Below are 18,965 nucleotides of genomic sequence, written 5' to 3'. Positions count from 1 at the left end.
TTTTGGGGGTATTGGATATATAAAACTAAATCGTCCGCAAATAGGCTAATTTTATAGTTGGTTTGGTTTATCATTATGCCTGGGAATTCGGTGTTTAGTCTAAGTTGATTTGCTAAGGGCTCAATTGAAAGGGCAAAAAGAATAGGGGAAAGGGGGCAACCTTGCCTCGTCCCTCTGGATAGCGAAAACTCCTCAGATAGGAGTCCGTTAACCGAAACTTGGGCAGATGGGGAATTATATAAGGTATTAATCATTCTACAAAAGTTTGAACCAAAACCCATTGTCTTGATGACCGTTTTTAAAAAAGTAGGCTCAACTTTATCAAAAGCTTTGGCAATATCCAATGAAATTAAACAAGTGTCGTCCAGAAATTTCTTGCTATAAAAAATAATGTCTAACGTCTTTCTAATGTTGTCGGTAATGTCCCTAGCTGGGATAAATCCGGATTGATTAATATGAATATAATCGCCGATAATTTTGTTTAATCTCAATGACATGATTGTAGCGAAAATTTTGTAATCGCTATTTAACAATGAAATCGGTCTGAAGGATTGGGGGGTTAAATTATCATTACCTTTTTTGGGGATTACAATAATTTTAGCTTGTGTCCAAGATTCGGGGATCTCTCCCTTTTGTAGGATGTTATTACATACTTCTACAAATGGGACAGCCAATTGGGTACTAAATTTTTTATAAAAATCAGAGGTAAAACCGTCTCTGCCTGGGGCTTTGCCTGATTTTGAACGATTAATGGCTGCAAGGAGTTCTTGTGCGGTAATAGGTTCGTCTAACATTGAAGCATGTGCACTTGAAATAGTTTTGACATAACCCTTGGTTTGTAGATATTGTGAAATAGACACAATTGGGGGGTTACTTGAGGTATATAAGTCTTGATAAAAAATTTTAAACAATTTAAGGATGTCTGATGATGCATAGCGGAGGTTTCCTTTAGAATCTTTTAGGGCATTGATGTTATTTTTTGTGCGTTTGGATTTTAATTTCCACGTTAACAATTTAATTGATTTGGGGTTACGGTACCAATATTTTTGTTTTAAAAGTAGAAGCTGTTTCTGGATTTTTGAAATATCAAGGGCTTCCAGTTTCTTCCTCTCCATAAGCAGTTGTTTATAAATTTTCTTAGAGCCAGATTTTTTATGCTTCCATTCTAATTGTTTTATAGAGGCCTGAATTTCTTGTTCTAATTTATTTTTTTCTTTATTATAGGCGGAATTGATTGCAATAATTTTGCCCCTTATAACTGCCTTCATTGCATCCCATACAATAGGATTTGATACTCCACAAGAAGAATTGTGCGAAAAATATTCAACTATTGAGTTTTCTATATCTGTACAAGCAAGTTGATTAAATAAAATATTGTTGTTGAAAGTCCAGGTTCTAGGAGTCTTGCTCTCATTCTCTAAACTCAACACACATTCTATCCAAGCGTGGTCGGATATAGACCAAAGACCAATATCTGAGGATGCAATTTTATTAATGAGGGAAGTTGATACAAATATATAATCGAGTCTAGAAAATGAGTTGTGGCCGGGGGAATAATAAGAATAATCCTTAACACCTGGATGTTGAATTCGCCAAATATCATTCAAGTGAAATTTCGAAATTAATTTTTGAAATTGTGATACATGGCTGGGGTTTTGTCTAGGTTTATGGTTGGGGTTATAAGATTTATCCCAATATAGATTAAGAGGTAGGTTAAAGTCTCCACCAATAAGAGTATGACCTTCTTGAAATGAATCCAATAACTCAAATACTGACTGTAGAAAAATTTCCTGACCACTATTGGGGGCATAGATTGATCCCAAAGTCATTGTCGTGTTATTTAATTGGCCCTTTAGAAAAATATATCGCCCTTTTGGGTCAATGAGTTTCCCCTGACACTGAAAATTAGTTCGCTTAGAAAATATAATGGCGACTCCACGTGAGGAGGAAGATCCCTGAGCGTGAACTTGGGATCCAAACCATTTATGTTTAAAAATTGGTTGTGTTTTACTCCTAATATGAGTTTCTTGGACAAACAAAATGTCCGGGCGTAGTTTTGCCAAAGCATTTGAGACACGTTTGACCTTTATCTTGTCATTGAGACCATTGCTATTAAATGTGAATGCAGCAATGGTTGAATATGTTTTAAAAATTTGCTATTGTCTAACCTGTAAAACCGGGCTTTTAGGATAAGAATGTCGCTTTCCCCAGAAAAATCTAAAGTATCAGGCGGACTCCTAGAATTAAACAACAAATACATAAAAAGGCAAAAAAACAACAATAACAACAACAACCTTAAATAATGACTCCCTGAAATACAGGGGACAATTCCTGAGTGGCTGATCACAAACAACATTGTGACCTAAGCTCTAAGGCTAGCAAGCTTAGCCTTTGAGGGTTGATTAGATGTAAAAATACCTAAAGTTGGATATGTGGGGGGAGATAACAAACAAAGCCCCCCACCCCATCCTAGTTAAAAGGAATAATAAAATAAATTATAAAACCACCACGTTACTTTTTGTTATCAAAAATGTTAACTTCAATAGGCTTAAAATATTGAGTTGCAAATTAACAAAAAATTAAAACAATTAAACATTTCTTATAACAAATAATCTATAGCATGTATAAAATACACTATAATGCACAAATCCAAACATTTTGTAATTTATAACAAAATTACAGTTGTAATATAAAAATGAAATAAAAAAAAACTTATTGATATGGTTAAAACACCAAATAGAGTCTCTAGCTGGATATAAAAGCCGGTTGCAAGCCGGATTTAAGTCCTAAGAATATATTAGTTAACCAAATTAGATAGATCAGTTTTACCATAGACTATATCTATCACTGTATAAAATAAGTAGGTTAAATCACCATAGGTTTATACAAATATCTTAATATATACCATAGGAATATTCTAATGGGGAATTTTTATAACTAGACAAATTAGATAGGTTAAGACACCATATATTTTCATTAAAATGAATTATTGATCATCATAAACTTAAAAATGTATTTATGGCTGTAGAGATCAACTAAATTAAGACACCACATACTATTTGAAAGGGATAATGTTATTATAACTGTGCAAATCAAATAGGTTAAGTCACCATATAGGTATTAACATGAATTGTTAATCACCATAAACTTAAAATTATCATTATGGCTACAAAAACCAAGCATAATGGATAAATAGAAATAACAGCCTAGAATGAACTTTAATAAATGAAATTATATTGGTTTGATTCACCTATTAAAATTCACTTAAAACTTAATTAGGTTGAGTTCACCAAATTATAAACATTAAAATTCAAAAATTCCACTGCATTTACAGAACGATAAACTTAAATGCGGGTTTAAATCACCCTTAGAAATAAAAATAACAGTTGTGTTGGGACTTCTAAATAGGGAAGAAAGAAAAAAATGCAAAGTCTTCCTTAGCCTCTCCACCATCAAGTTTCTTGAAGTGGCTTCTTTGGGTGTATAGTTGCAGAGGCGGCTTCTGGTCAGCGGGTGTCAAAGATACCATAAAGATGGTTATAATGAAAAACTTAACTCTCAGAAGGATCGATCAGCGCTGGTTGCGAAACCATCCTGCACCCGACTTACTGTCGCCGGTAAAGGGTCGCTCGTCTCGCGAAAGGGGAGTAGAAGGCAATTTAAACTCCAGGCTGAGATCTTGAAGTAGCTTTGCGACCGTGTCCAAATCAGTGGCAGAGAAGCGACGGCCTTCATGAATAACCAGGAGTTCGGTTGGCGAAGCCCAACGGAAACGAAAGCGGTTTTCGATCAAGGTTTGTATGATCGGTCGCAGTTGGCGCCGGTGTTGTAGCGTTTCTGGAGATAAATCTAAGAGGACCGTAATTGTTGCATTTTGAAACCGAAGGCCCTTTTTTTCTCTAGCCAGCTTAAAGATTTTTTCTCTTGTTCTGCTGTCCGGAAAAGATGCGATAATATCACGGGGGAATTTAGAGTTCTTTCTGTTAGGAGGGCCCACGCGGTATGCTTTATCAATTATTGGGGCCACATTGTCCTCCAGCTCTAGGACTCCCGCAAGCCAAGAGGCTAGAAAGATTTTTAGTTCTGCCCCTTCTTCTGCCCCTTCTATAAAGTTTCGGAATTTAAGGTTTGGCTCTCTTAATTTATTTTCTAAAGACATTATTTTAGTAACGGCCCAGTCCTCTGATTTTTGAAGATTCCTAATGTCCTCTTGTGACGCAATTGCTGTATCCAAGGCCGATTCCGCGGCCTGGGCTACCTCCGCCAGAGTTGTTGTAATCGATTTTATCTCGTCAGTGAGAGGTCTGATAGCAGAGTGCACCTGTTCAGCAATATTAGCTTCTAGGTGTCTAATTGTTGTAAGAAACTTGAAACGTGAGAGCATTTTACCGTCGTCCTCGATGGGCTCCGGGTCGCTGCCGTCGGCCATTTTGTGGTCTCGTTTCGGCATTACACTCGTCGGCGAGGAGTTTTTTCCTGGCTTCAAAAAGTGCGTAAGTTGTTGCGAATTGTTCACTTTCTTCGCCGCTCTAGGTAGTCCTGACTTTCCCATTTGGAATTTTGAAGTTTGAGGATCAGTTTGAGGTGGTTATATTGAAGAATTTGCGGATGGGGTGTGGGAGAGAGTTCGCTACGCGTCCACCATCTCCAGACGCCAAGCTCCGCCCCCCTCTCCAAACTAGAGTTGAGTCACTCTACAATAAGGTGTCTTGGGGAAGAAGTTTATGATATTTATTTATTCATTCAACTTTTATCCCGCCCTACAAAACATGGGTGGCCAAACTGCAACTTGGGAGCCACATGTGGCGCTTTCATACATATTGTGTGGCTCCTGGCAGGGTGGTTGGGGAAATGAAGGGGAAATGAAGGGGAAATGATTCTGATTACGTTTCATGCCCATTCATTGAAACTTAGTCCCACGCTCCCTTCTATACACTTCCCCCCTCTTCAGTTCTTTTTATGAGAATGGTTTTTTAATTATTTAATACTGTGGAGAGGAAATATGAATAATTGTTACTTCTGGATTTTTAAAAATTGTTTTGTGGAGGGTTTTTTGTCTGTTCCACATAAACAGTTCAGAAGATTCTTGCTCCATTTGTTACAATTACAAATAAATATTATTTAAAAAGTAAATTCTGTTTGTAATAACTGTTTGGATACACTATATTTTTAATATGCTAGTTGTGATAATTTCATGCCAAGTAAAATTGTCCATAGTCATATTTTATGTTCCTAAAGTAACAGAATGACCTTCAATCTGGAAAAGAAAAAAAAGTGCTAAACTGTTGCTTAAAGCTACAGGAGCTCCTTTTATCCTTTTTGGATTTTTAAAGCCCCCAATGTATCCCCCCCATTTTACATTTTTCTGTAAACCTGAGGCCCTTTTCAGGTTTGGAGAAAGATCTGTCTTACAGCTCCAGTCACTGGATTTAAGTATCCAAAGATCAGCTGACTTTGCTATTAGAATATAAGGTAAGACACCACAAAAGGAGGACTTTAAAAGACTGTATTCAAAAGCTAGATGGAATAAAGACAGCAATTCAAGAAATAACACTCACAAGAAAAAACAAAACTGCAACAACCAAGAAGTTAGGCTATAATAACAAAAAACCTGTTATGTCTGGACTGAAAAATCCACTATGGGACACTGATGAAGAAGAATGAAGCATTCCTTTTCTTGGAGGTTTTTGCATCAGGATGAGTCTTGTATCTCCCTCCCCCTCTCATTCGCCTCCCCAAAACATATTATAAAGCAAAATCTGAAGAATCTTGCCTGGACACCAGAAGAATGTAAAAGGTAACAGGACACTGCTCACCCCTCCATCCGATCCTCCCAGGGACAGGCCCTTCTCTGCTATTCTATGGATACAAACAATGTTAAATCAGAATGGAGTTTTGACACAGTTTCCTGTTTATCTGTACTTGGTAAATGGGAACTGCTGGTGTTGATGCTGACAGAATATAAAGGTCCACTTCCACAGACATCACAGTGAGTAAAACAGAACACTGGACATGCATATAACAATATAACTAAAGAGAAGGAATATTTGTTAATAAGGACCCAGATGAGACAAAGCTTAGCCTTTAACCTGATCATTTCTAGACAGGGTTACTGGAAAAGTCAGAGTAACTGTCATTTTTCTTTGCTCAGAAGCCTGAGGCATATAGGTAAGCTCATCTAGAAACACTCAAGTGCTGTTATGATAGAGTGCAAGAGCCCATCTAGGGAATGACCCAACAGGGATAGCTGTTATTGTAAAAACAGCTGTATCGCTTTACTGCAGGTAATAAGGCAGAATAAGAGACTATGTACAGTAGTGAAACCTTCCATATCTTGCTTACTCCAGAGTATTCACATAATGTACACATATGAGGAAAAGCCACTTTTTGAAGAAGTGAGTTTGAAGTAACAGCAATGTTAGGTGAAAACAAATCATGCCATCACCACTCTGCTGGGTTCAAATCCCAGGCCTGGGAGGAGACCTATCCTACATCATGCAGCAACTTTCCAGTATGTTCATTTGCAGCAAAATTCTCACATACTGCACTTTACAATTGCTGCACTGTACAAACACGCACCCCGGAACAGAGACGACGACTATTTAAAAAACAGAATCTGAGTGACCTGGGCTTATGGCCAAGTCAAGTTCTCTACTGTTTTAGTTGTGGTTAAGGAATACTGGAACTCCAGTCTCAAATCCTGATTCAACAGAAACCCTGGTTAACATTAACTGTGTTTGATGCTATTGCCAACATAGCGATTGAAGCGGGCACTGAAAAATTGTACTCTAGAAAGAAACATGTAATTCCATGACTACACTCTCAATTGTTTAGCCATAATTAAACTTTTGGAAAGAGTCATGCCTATATAGGTCTCAAATCTCCTATCTGTCATACGTCATTGGTTAGTCTTTAATTAGCCTCACTCAGTCTCATTTCCCATATTCCTCGGTAAAACAGGAATAATAATGACCTACCTTGGAAACAGAATAAAATCAAAATACCTTATATATTAACAGTTTTATATAAGTGGTCATTAATCTTCCACTAAATTCCACTTGGATTAGCTATTCAGTCCTAGAATATAAGGCAAGGGAAAAGAAAGAGTTTATGCTCTCCATCACCACACTCCTTTCTGTGTAGAAAGTGGAAAGCACATAAAACAGCAAAATATAAGTTCCAGAAAGGCCAACCCCCCCAACGCTCAACTATTAATGAAGTTAATTTAAATTCAGAAAACGAAATTTACCTACGGATTCTCTCAGCTTCCACCCTGCTGATAATGGTATCTGTTATACCTCTTCCACACTTTCGAGGAGTGCAGCCTAGAACAAACAAACAAAGCAAAATGCAGGTTTCATCACCCCTTACTCACCTTCTGTGCCACAGTCATACTTGCCCTTTATCTAGACATCTTCCTGGCTGTGACTGTGCTTACAAAGCAAGGAACCTTGTCATTTTCCTTTCACTGCATTTAGCAACTTAAAGGTCTTGCATCTTTAAAATAAACTCAGTTTGTCAGATGTACAGAAATTATATAGCAAAACAGAGCAACCTCTACCATGCAATTCTTTAGTTTGCTAAAAGAAAGCCAGTTTGGTGTAGTGGTTAAGTGTGCGGACTCTAATCTGAGAGAACCGGGTTTGATTCCCCACTCCTCCACTTGCACCTGCTGATGTGACCTTGGGTCAGTCGCAAGCTCTGGCACAGCTGTTCCTGAAAGAGCAGTTTGTGTCAGAGTTCTCTCAGCCTCACCCACCTCACAGGGTGTCTGTTGTGGGGAGGGGATGGGAAAGGAGTTTGTAAGCCGCTCTGAGACTCCAAGTGAAGGGCGGGGTATAAATCCAATCTCTTCTTCTAAAAAGAAAAAAGAACTTTAATTTCTGAACACTGGGAATGCTTGCCAAGTGTCCTGTCCAGGGAGTAATATATTCATCTCAGGACTTTTAAAAATAGCAACAATATTAAAAAGTATGGAATATGCAATCCGGTAGCTGAGAACAAAAAATATAGCTACGGTTTTCTGAAGGAATATTTTTTAATTGTGCCGTCATTTCAGCTGAGTTAAAAGCATTACATTGCCCTAACATATATGCTCATCTAAAATTTAAAAATCGTTAAATAATAAAAATATGACTGGCGAGTAAAATCATCCTTAAACAAAATGTTATAATGTAAAGGAGAGCATTAACAAACCTCAGTCACTTTTTAAAATCTTTTCCTGGGCAAGTATAAAGATTCTATTTGGCAAGGGTTTCCTTATTAAAACTAGCTTGATAAACAGGGAGCCTAATTTTGAATCAACTACCTTGAACCGGGAAGGGGTTGTGGCTCACTGGCAGAGAATCTTCTTGGCATGCAGAAAGTCCCAAGTTCAATCCCAGCATCTCCAGTTAAAAGGATCAGGTAGGAGATGATATGAAAGATCTCAGCCTGAGACCTTGGAGAGCCGCTACTGGTCTGAGTAGATAATACTGAATTTGAAGGGCCAATGGTCTGACTCAGGCAGCTTCATCTGTTCATGTGTGAGCATAAGGTAGGAGGATATAACTAAACGAAAAAGATGGGGTAATGAACTCAGGTCAGCAAGGCAAGTTCTAAATCGAAGGACTTCTATCCAGGCTAGAGTGGGAACTTGAGGAAGACCAAGCTCTTGGCGAATTACCAATAAGGCAATACAATGAGGCGATACAACAAGGAAGAGCAAGATACTTGCGGGAAAAAATGTCAGCAAGGGTGTATTGAATAATGGCAAGGGGCCAGTAGCTTAAAGTATCATTGGCAAAATTGCTGCATAGTAAAGTTTTTGAAGGGCAGGTATATATCTTGTCCCCATAGAGCAGAGGTGTCCAACTCATTTGTTACGAGGGCTGGATTTGACATAAATGTCACTTTGTTGGGCCGGGCCATGTGTGTGTTAAAATGTATTGCCAGATACCAGAGATAGAAACTATATAAAGGACAGCAGCTGGTAAGTTCTGAGTTGGTATATCCTCACCGCAAGGCCCCATGGGCTGGGAGGGGGGTGCAGAGGAAAACCCACATAGGCAGACTGGAGAGCCAGAAGTGCAACATTGGGCAGATATGCCCATGATGCTTAACTGCTGCGGATGAGGTTCTTCTGCCATGCTGAAGCCACAATGGAGTGGCTCCGCTCACTCCCCCTGAGTACTCCCTCCCAGTTGCTCACAGGCCACATAAGAGCCCTGGACGGGCCTTATGTTTGACACCCCTGCCTTAGAGTAAAAAAAAAAAATTAAAATGTCAAGGTGGAAAACCATGAATGAAGCTTCTGAATAACAGATTAATATGCACGGTCCATGAAAGATTATAATTAAACTAAACCCCAAGATATGTAAAATGATAACAAATTCAGTAGAGTTGCCTTCAATTTTCCAGGGGTTCCTGAGCTTTTTGTTCTTTGAAAAAATAAGTATTCTTGCTTTATCAAAATTGATTTCTAGACGTCGATGAGACCCTGGACTTCCTTGGTGGTCTCCCATCCAAATACTGACCATGGCCAACCCTGCTTAGCTGCTGAGATCTGACAAGATCGGGCTGTTCTGGGCTATCCAGGTCAGGGTTCCGTTAACCATACAATATATTTTTTGCCTTGGTAACACCTCATACTTCACCCTCTTCCAACACCTTAACAAAAATTATTCTACAAGACAGCAAAACTGTTTGATTACACATGTTGAGTCTGAGTTCCTGGGTCAATCCAATAGGCAGTGGGCACCCTTGGCAACTACCCACCCCTTATATATATTAGATATACAATTGGAAAAGGTTAATATGATATGATACTAAATGTATAAGTAACTTCATCTCTGATTGGATAACTTATAGTCAATCTATTAATCCAAACCTGAATGTTGTTATGTGCCTTAATATTTACATGTCCTTGTTTATGTTTGTCTGTCTAAAAACTAGTAAATAGATTATTGGGGGGGGGAGACAACTACCCATCCCAACCACCATCAATACTCTAATTTGCTCATCTCAATGTCCATCATGGCTTCAGGATCTTATATGTGAGCTACTGTGACATTTTGGTCAGATATACTGCTAGGAATACTGCACCCTTTGCAATGATTGATTTCTAAAAGCAAAAACCTGAATTATTCTTCAAAATGCTTCTATTCTGTACTTTTCCAGAGGGAAATACACTGCTGGGGGGGGGGGAGGGAAACCCAAACAATAAAGTTTTCAAATAACTTGTCTTGCCTGACTAATCAGAAGTTTTGTTTGGACATATCATTTCATGTTCTGACAGGATACAGAATCTCTGGGAGAATCTTTCACAACTTCTGGAGCACAAAAAAAGGTTTTGTCCATGGCTCAGAGTACAAAATGGACTTTGAGGATTATCAAAACACAATCTGAAACCAATCTACCTCTCTTTTATCACGCCACTCAGTTCTAAGCTGAAGAAATCAGGAATATAAGAAAGCAGAATAATCAACAACCTGAAAAAAGACTAAAAGATCACTAGTTATTTGAAAAGTACCCACTGAATTCTTCTAGTCAGCTAAACAAACAAGAAACGCCTCACTAAAAGGGCAGCACTTAGTATTTTATATGAACACCTTTGCCTTTTTTATTTTTCCTTCTTTATGTATCTAACGTATCACCATATCTTTAAGACAGAACCAGAGAGGAAATAAGAACATAAGAGATCATAAGAGAAGCCAATGTTGGATCAGGCCAGTAGCCCATCTAGTCCAACACTCTGTCACACAGTGGCCAAAAATACCAGGTGCCATCAGGAGGTCCAGCAGTGGGGCCAGGACACTAGAAGTCCTCCCACCGTTACCCCCCCAAGAACTAAGAATACAGTGCATCACTTGCCCCAGCCTGAGAGTTCCTATCTATACCTTGTGGCTAATAGCCACTGATGGACTTCTGCTTGATGTTGATGAAACATCAAGGGCAATAAGCAACTGAGATGGTTGATCTTTGGAAATAAATGGCCCATTTGAGAATTAGCTTTTTCCTTAGCCTGAAGGATTCCTCAAGTACAAAAATGACAGCAAAAATATTTGTAATGCAGAAAATGTGAATGGTTATTTTAAGTGAAAACAGTCTTCAGACTTAACAATAGAATCATATAGAATATTTAGAAGGGTCCATACAGGCCATCTATTCCAACCCCCTGCTCAATGCAAGATCAGCCCAGAGCATCCATGACAAGTGTTTGTCCAGCCGCCGCTTAAAGACTGCCAGTGAGGGGGAGCTCACCACCTCCCTAGATAGCCAAATAGAACGTTAAGCAAGACAGAACACGGACTCCTTTGCCCCTTCAGAATGTGCAGGTGTTGGAGGGGGGAAAGGGGGGGCACAAGGGTACATCTGAACTGGGTCCTTCTATCCTGGCAAAAGGATAATTACCAATTATGGAGGCAAAGATAATGTAGGAGAGAGACCTCTTTCCCCATCAATGAGTAAATCCTATAGGTCCACAAGACAGCTTCAAAACTAGTAAGCAAAGAAGAATCAAAGAGCATGAACTTGGTTGTATTTTCACACATACATTTGTATAAATAAGTGCAGAAGCACTTATCTGCTGTGACTGGGGGGGGGGGTGTCAAAAAAATCCCAGCTGCTGCAATACTAGGCAAGAAGCAAAGCACATTTTCACCTGCTGCTTCAGCTGAACTAAGACATAATCAAGAATGTGGGCAGATGCACACTTCAGAGCCTTCTGCAATATTTTACAGCAAACAACTAAAAAATGTTTAGCTAACCGGATTACCCTAACTCTGGTCCACTGGTACCCTTCTCAAAGCAGAGCTTTGCTAAATACTACACTGCTGTCTTAAGTAAGGACTAGGAAGGAGCACCACTTGGAGGAATGGCAAGATATGCGGATCACAAAACAGGCAGGAGAAAAGTTCCAACGGACTCCTCAGGAGCACTAAGCAGGATCAAACCGAAGCAATAACCGAAGTGAGACATAACATATACTGTATACAGCTAACCAAAATCCTGCCTAAATCCATGGCAAACGTCAAATTAGAGAAGAGAGAAGGATCATCAGAATGAGCATCTCAAGAATGCCCTCAAGTGGAGATTTCAGAAAGCTCTATCAGAGTGGAAAAGCAGAAGAAAATAAGTGTTAACAATGATCCCCCCCCCCCCAAAGTATGCTTTTCGTTTTACTGGTAATTCTAGTGTGAAACAGCTTATTAGTTCAAAACAAGACTAGACTATGCGGTTAAGAAATGCCCTTCAGACTCGGTGATCTTCCCTGCCTTATCCATAATTCCAGGATTCTCTTTTGGACTGTGAGTTCCTGGGACAGTTAATGCTACTATTATTAAAGAACCACCTATCTCCATAACAACTGACTGGGTATATGTGATGCAACAAGTCTTACCCCATATGCAACATGGGTGTTGGCAAATGCTGGGACTGACTAGAAGCTTGGCTATTCTCTTTAAAAATTCATTCTCTCCTTCTCGGTTTTCTCCTCACAATGACAACTCTGACAAGTGGATAAGGCTGAGAGAACAAGTCACCTAGTAAGCTTTCATGGCAGACTGGTGAGTCAACCCTGGGTCTCCCAGATCTCAGGCTTACACTCTAACACCACCACCACACTGGCTGTACAATGTCTGGTAATAACACATGGTACCAGAACCAAGGGGTTAAAATTAAATCAAAAGAGTTTTCAGCTAAACATTAGGAAAAACTTCCTGACAGAGCAGTTCCTCAGTGGAACAGGCTTCCTCAGGAGGTGGTGGGCTCTCCTTCTTTGGAGGTTTTCAGACAGAGGCTAGAGGGCCACCTGACAGCAATGCAGATTCTGTGAATTTAGGCAGATCATGAGAAGGGAGGGCAGGAAGGATTGCATCAGTGCTTAGTTCTCGTGGCCCTTTCTTATACACCCAGGAAAATGCTGATTGTCACTTTGGGGTCAGGCAGCAATTTTTCTCCAGGCCAATTTGGCCAGTGATCCCGGAGGTTTTTTTGCCCTCTTCTGGGGAGCAGGGGTCACTGTGTGTGTGTGTGTGGGATTATTTCTGAATTTCCTGCATTATGCAGGGAGTTGGGCTAGAGACCCTGGAGGTCCCCTCCAACTCTATGATTCTACTTTTAAGATCCCCACGAGTCCTAACAGTATTAATAATAAGCACATATCATCAAAGAGTTTATTTATGTAAGATATTTATACACCATGTTAAATATGCAAATTCAAGGCAGCTTTGGTGTTGGATTACTATTATTATTAGCTTCTGACCCATTAAATGCAGGTACTCAGATTGCTTACCATAACCACAGCTTCAAACTTACACTATCAAGATTTCTCTTATTATGGATTTTTGATCTTGCCTCTCTCTGAACATGGATAATGTGTTTGTTTACTTCATTTATACCCCACATGTCTCCCAAATGGGGTCCCAAAGCAGCTTACATTGTTCTCCTTTTCTCCATTTTATCCTCACAATAACAATGTGCAGCCAACATGTTTTGTATGCAGAAAATCCCAGGTACACTCTGGCATCTCCAGCTAAAGGATCTCAGGTAGCAAGTGTTGGGAAACACCCATTTCTGTACAAGACCGTGGGAGACAATACTGAGTTAGATAGGCAAATGGTCTGAATTTGTTTCAGACAGCTTCATATGTTCCCATGTGTAAAAGGAAACAATCACTTTCAAACCAAATGGAACAGTTCTGGCAATAAACAATGCTAACTTGCCCAGGTTCAATACACATCAGGAATACTGTCATCTAAGCAATCTTAAAGTATAGAAAGTACCCTTGGGCAAGTAGCTATGTAGAACAATGAGCCGCAAAAGAGGTTTCCCCTCCAGCTCCTATGACCTCCCCTCGCAAGACCATTTATTCCACTTCCTGGGATTTTATCAGGAATTAGAACTTTAAAAAAAGAAATCTCTGGATTCTGTAATGGACACCATTTCACACTTGGAAGCTGAATTCTGCTATTCCTAGAATAATTACTTTGGTACCTTCTAGAAGAAGCAAAATGAATCCCAAGAAAGCCTAAGGCAGGAGACAGCAGGCATGAGGAGAAAGTAATAGACTTAACCCACATAGCACTTTCTCATTCATTGCTTAACTGGGATGGTGAAAACACAAAGAGAAAAAAAATAACAATTGCTCCTGCAGAGACAAAAGACTTAATTTAGAGTTAATATTTGGCTGCCTTTTGGCACCAAAGCCAGACAGATAGGTTCCTTCAGAACACAGGTCACATGCAAATACCTTCAAAACGTTTGTGGCTGTCATAGTCCTCTGAACAGGGTACCTCGATAAATCTGTCCTCTATGATTTCTCCGTAATGACCCAGTACTTCTGTAACTCCTTCTTCACTGAAGAAATAGCTACCACTCAGAAGACAGCCCAGCACAACAGAGGAGAGAAGGAATGCCACTTTCAGCCACTTCTGGTGAGAAACCTTTTGACTATTTCCTTTGATAACACTAAAACAAACAAAAAAGTAATATGAAAACAGCTTTAAATTATTATTATTTCCATTAATCAATCACCCTATCCCAGCTTACACCAAGCTCTGGGCAATGTACAAAAGGCAAAATGCTATAAAACAAATACAAATTTTAAAATATCTGTATACAGTCATTAAAAAATAAAACCCGAATAAAATATCCCAGATGGCAATCCATAATTTTCTGTTCCCATTCTGGACTGCCCGGCCATTTGATGGGAGAGGGAGATGGAAACTTAAGCAAAATATATATAGGGGAGAGAGGGAAAGGGTGCCAGCAAGTGCAACCAACCGCTGCCCTCAACAAAAAGCCTGGCGGAACATCTCTGCCTTACAGGCCCTGCAGAATTGCACAAATATGCAAACTGCCACATGCATTTTGTAATCTAAGAGTTTGTTGAAGATCTAGCTCTGAGGGTTACTCTAGCAGAAAGGCTGGTAGGCTACACAAGTGAACCCAGACACATTTAAAATGTATATGATTTAATGTAAAGTTGGACCACACTATAAAGACTCGAAGGGGACTGTTTCACATCAACTCATATTTCACACTCCTCTAACCACAGGTAGGCACTGCACAGCTGCCCAGAAGAAGGTGGACCCAAATACCAGAAGCCAGCTGCAAATGCACCCTAGATCAAGGCTTGATATACACACCTTCAGTTCATGCCTTATTCACATGGTGCAGCTAAGCCCTTGCTCAGCCTCAGATATGACGACATACTCTGAAGATGTTAATAGATCAGTCCCTTGTATTTCTCTCTACATTGGTAAGTTAGCCATCAATATTCACATCTCTAAATTCCACAGAGAATCTGAATACCTGTGCTCCACCTCCATTCCCTCTAAACAATACAGTTGGTAGAAAAGCTACACAGGTAGTTTCCCCATGATAGAGGGACACCACCAAGGCAGAAGTCACCAAGCAAGCATTACCAAAGAAAAATAAATACTCCCAAAGAAGAGCAAATGCTGACCAGCTTGTTACAGAAATGTGAAATTCATGCCAGAATAAGTATCCACAGCAAAACCTAACACATACAGACCCATAAAGTACTCTCAGATGTATTAACGCACAGTGAACATGCTGCAATTCAAAGTTTTTCAAGGCAGCATTATGCCCAATGCAGCCACTGACCCAGCTGTCAAAACTTACTTACAGCAGGAAGAAGAAATTTACCTACAGTATTACCTACAGTACTACCCATCACCACACTTAATACCTGCACAGATAAACATAAAGCAAATTAAGCAGATTCAATTAGAACACACAGCAACCCCTGCATGATGTCATATTATAATAATAAAAGGAGGAGAGGAGGAGAAGAAATTGGATTTGTACCCCGCCCTTCACTACCCAAAGGAGTCTCAGAGCGGCTTACAAACTCCTTTCCCTTCCCCTCCCCACAACAGACACCCTGTGAGGTAGGTGGGGCTGAGAGAGCTCTGTCAGAAACGGCTCTTTTTCAAGAACAGCTGTGCCAGAGATATGGCTTCATCTTTTCACATGACAAGAGACATCTTTTCACTGTGCCTATATCTGAGAGCTCCCCTTCCCCGAGTTCCCAACTATCACTGAGTTCCCACTGAGTTCCCCTTCCCCGAGTTCCCAACTATCACTGATGAGATACCAGAGGGAGGACATCTGGCAGCTAATCACCCTTCTACTGTGCTTGCATCCAGTTTTAAGAGACAGCCTTTGATTGAGAAGCAAAATAATAATATTTGGATGTATTTAACTACATGCAGGCTTCACAGAATAGGACTTTCCCATTTCACCCTTCTGCTGCAGTGAAATAAACTCCCCCCCCCCCATGCTGTTCCTGGGGGTCAGTGGGATGCTCAAAAACAGCACAGAAGACAAAATGAGGGTCTGCTGTGAGAGGTAGGAATCAGCAAAAATTGCCAACCAATCTTCTGCTCACAGAAATGGCACTGCATCAGAGGAACTGCATGGTTTGAAACACCCCACTGATCAAAAGTAACCTGACACACACATGCTTAACTTAAGAAAAGCCCTGTTGAACTCAGGCCTGACCTAGGCATAGAGCAGTAATGAAGCGGGAACATCCAGAGAGGACAGACTAGGCTAGATCACTTTAGATTGCAGGTGGCAGAAAACATATTTTAATGGTGCCCCAAAATAAAAGTTTCTCACAAACAAAAAACCCAGAGCATCAGAGGAAATGGTTTTAAGCCTAGCCTTTTGCATGCTGTGCTACAGGCCTGATCTTTATTACTTTTTTACTTACTAGAAGTTAGAGCCAGTTTGGTGTAGTGGTTAGGAGCACAGATTCTAATCTGGGAGAACCGGGTTTGATTCCCCACTCCTCCACATGCAGCTGCTGGTGTGATCTTGGGTCAGTTACAAGTTCATTCAGAGCTGTTCTCTCAGCAGTTCTTGAAACAGCTCTCTCAGTCCCACCTACCTCACAGCAGCTGCGTTCACACTGGCAATTTGATCTGTTCCCCTTGCTGTTCCCTCATGGATTTAAAGTGCACGATCAGAGAGCAACATCTGTCTGTCGTGCCAGAGTCATCTGAGTTCCATTCCCCCCTCCACTTGCCCCGTGTTTTTTTTGATACCTGATAAAGTCCAGTCCTGTTGGTCTGAGCCACTTTTAGGATCGCATGACTGTATATATGCACCTCTCCCCCCCCACCCCCGCTGCTCAAAACCTTGTTTTCTTTTGAAAAACTCTCAAAGAAAGACACCCCTTTTTCTGTAGTTAGGGAAGGGGTAAATGGAAAAAATTAGAGGGAAGACGGCAGCGGACTCCATTTCCCAGCAGTCTCTTCACCACTCATGCGATTTGCTCTATGGTCTTAATTGCAAAAGAAAATGGCGGACAGCCCCACGAACTCCATATCCCAGCATGATGAGTGCTTCTGGGCATGCTCCTAAGGGCAAACTTCTAAAAAAATGACTGACAGGCTGACTCCCTGCTTTCTGCCGTCTGGTCATGCAAGGAGGAGTAAATTGGCACTGAAGCGTGCTAAAACGGGTGAGTCTGGTCAGGATTCTCTGCCACAAAATAACCTGGCTTAATCTGAGGCAGGGCAATAGCAGAGCTGCGGTGGCTCAAGTGGTTAAGACGCTGAACTGCAGGCTGTGGAAGGTCAGTAGTTCAGCAGTTCGAGACCCGGGTGCCACATGATGGAGTGAGCTCCCATCTCTAGTTCCAGCTCCTGCCAACCTAGCAGTTCGAAAGCAAGAAATTGCAAGTAGATAAATAGGTACCACTTCGGTGGGAAAGTAACAGCGTTCCGTGCGCCTTGGTGTTTAGTCATGCCGGCCACATGACCACGGAAAAATCTTCAGACAGCGCTGGCTCTTCGGCTTTGAAACGGAGATGTGCACCCGCAACCCTAGAGTTGGATTCGACTGGCTTTCGAGCAAGGGAACCTTTACCTTTTTTTAAAAATAGCGGATTAAACTGCCCCTGTGAACACAGCCAGAGTGTCTGTTGTGGGGCGGGGTGGGGAGGGGAGGGGAGGGGAAAGGAGATTGTAAACTGCTCTGACACTCCTTTGGGTAGTGAAGGGCGGGGTATAAATCCAATCTCTTCTTCATTAACATAGGAAAATTGAACATTCCTTCATCCGCAGCCTGGAGTGGTAGTCCATGCTACCACCTCGGCACTTCACCACCTTGTTCTGTTGTATGTCTAAAACAGTCCTTCCAAGTAAATGGGGGAAACCCCTGGTCAACATCGATTTAGAGTTTCCTACTGCTTCAATTACTCTGTGATGATACTGAAAACGAATTTTTTGTTAAATGAACAGGATTAGATCTGCCTGCCTAATCTTCTGATGCAAAGCCTGACTTAAAGACTTCACCTTTTCAGCCTGTGTGAGAAGTCGTGGGGGGCGACCACACTTGGATACCTAGCATAATCGAGGGAAGCAGACTGATTTGAGTCCCGTCCGTCTCACCTAAACCCCTGCCCCGGGGTGAAAAAAAGATAATAAAATACACGCAACCCGATGCTGCACAGGCTTTACTTCGTGGTTTTCCTACTGAATTCAACAGGGTCTCTTTACCCCCAAGCCTGTGTGCATCACAGCAGTGTAGCCAGAGAGTCCCTGACATGCTCGCACAGCCGCCTCCTTGGAAACAAGGGCGAGCACTGCCTCTCAGCGGGATGCGCTTCCTCTGCCCAACGACGGTACCTGCTAAGTCGCCGGCGCGCCTCTGCCCGAGCCTCCATGCCAGCGCTGCCGCTCTCTGCAGTCCTAGAACCAGCCCGCCGCTGAGGCGCCATCGCGTTAACCAGCTGACAGCGATGCAACACTAGGCGACCACTACACGCAGGCAGGGAAATAAGCAGCGGTCGGCGGCCAATGAGCATCTCCGTTGCCCAAAGCGGAAGCAGTTGAGGGATCATCAGGCAGGAGAAAACGATATCGGAGAAAGAGAGCTGGGTGGTAGGAGAGACTAGTACAATCGAGTTTGGAGACGGAGAAGAACGCGAGGGAGAGTCGCGGGGGGAA

At 41.2% G+C, this 18,965-nt stretch overlaps 1 protein-coding gene across 1 annotated transcript in view; it reads right to left on the bottom strand.

Annotated features, from left to right (window-relative positions):
* The window catches only part of OGFOD3 (2-oxoglutarate and iron-dependent oxygenase domain containing 3), a 50,517-nt gene extending 31,765 nt beyond the window's left edge, over positions 1 to 18,752 (bottom strand). The window contains exons 1-4 of the mRNA XM_015414341.1: positions 18,645 to 18,752; positions 14,231 to 14,448; positions 7,250 to 7,325; positions 5,817 to 5,859 (exon numbers count right to left, since the gene is read on the bottom strand). Coding sequence (XP_015269827.1) covers positions 5,817 to 5,859; positions 7,250 to 7,325; positions 14,231 to 14,448; positions 18,645 to 18,736 — 429 coding nt within the window. The 5' untranslated portion in view covers positions 18,737 to 18,752. The remainder of the gene's footprint in view (positions 1 to 5,816; positions 5,860 to 7,249; positions 7,326 to 14,230; positions 14,449 to 18,644) is intronic.
* Positions 18,753 to 18,965: the final 213 nt, after the last annotated feature.

Source organism: Gekko japonicus, unplaced genomic scaffold (assembly GCF_001447785.1).
Source record: "Gekko japonicus isolate JY-2015 unplaced genomic scaffold, Gekko_japonicus_V1.1 scaffold152, whole genome shotgun sequence".
NCBI classification, from domain to species: Eukaryota; Metazoa; Chordata; class Lepidosauria; order Squamata; family Gekkonidae; genus Gekko; species Gekko japonicus.
This window is presented reverse-complemented; position numbering and strand designations above follow the sequence as displayed.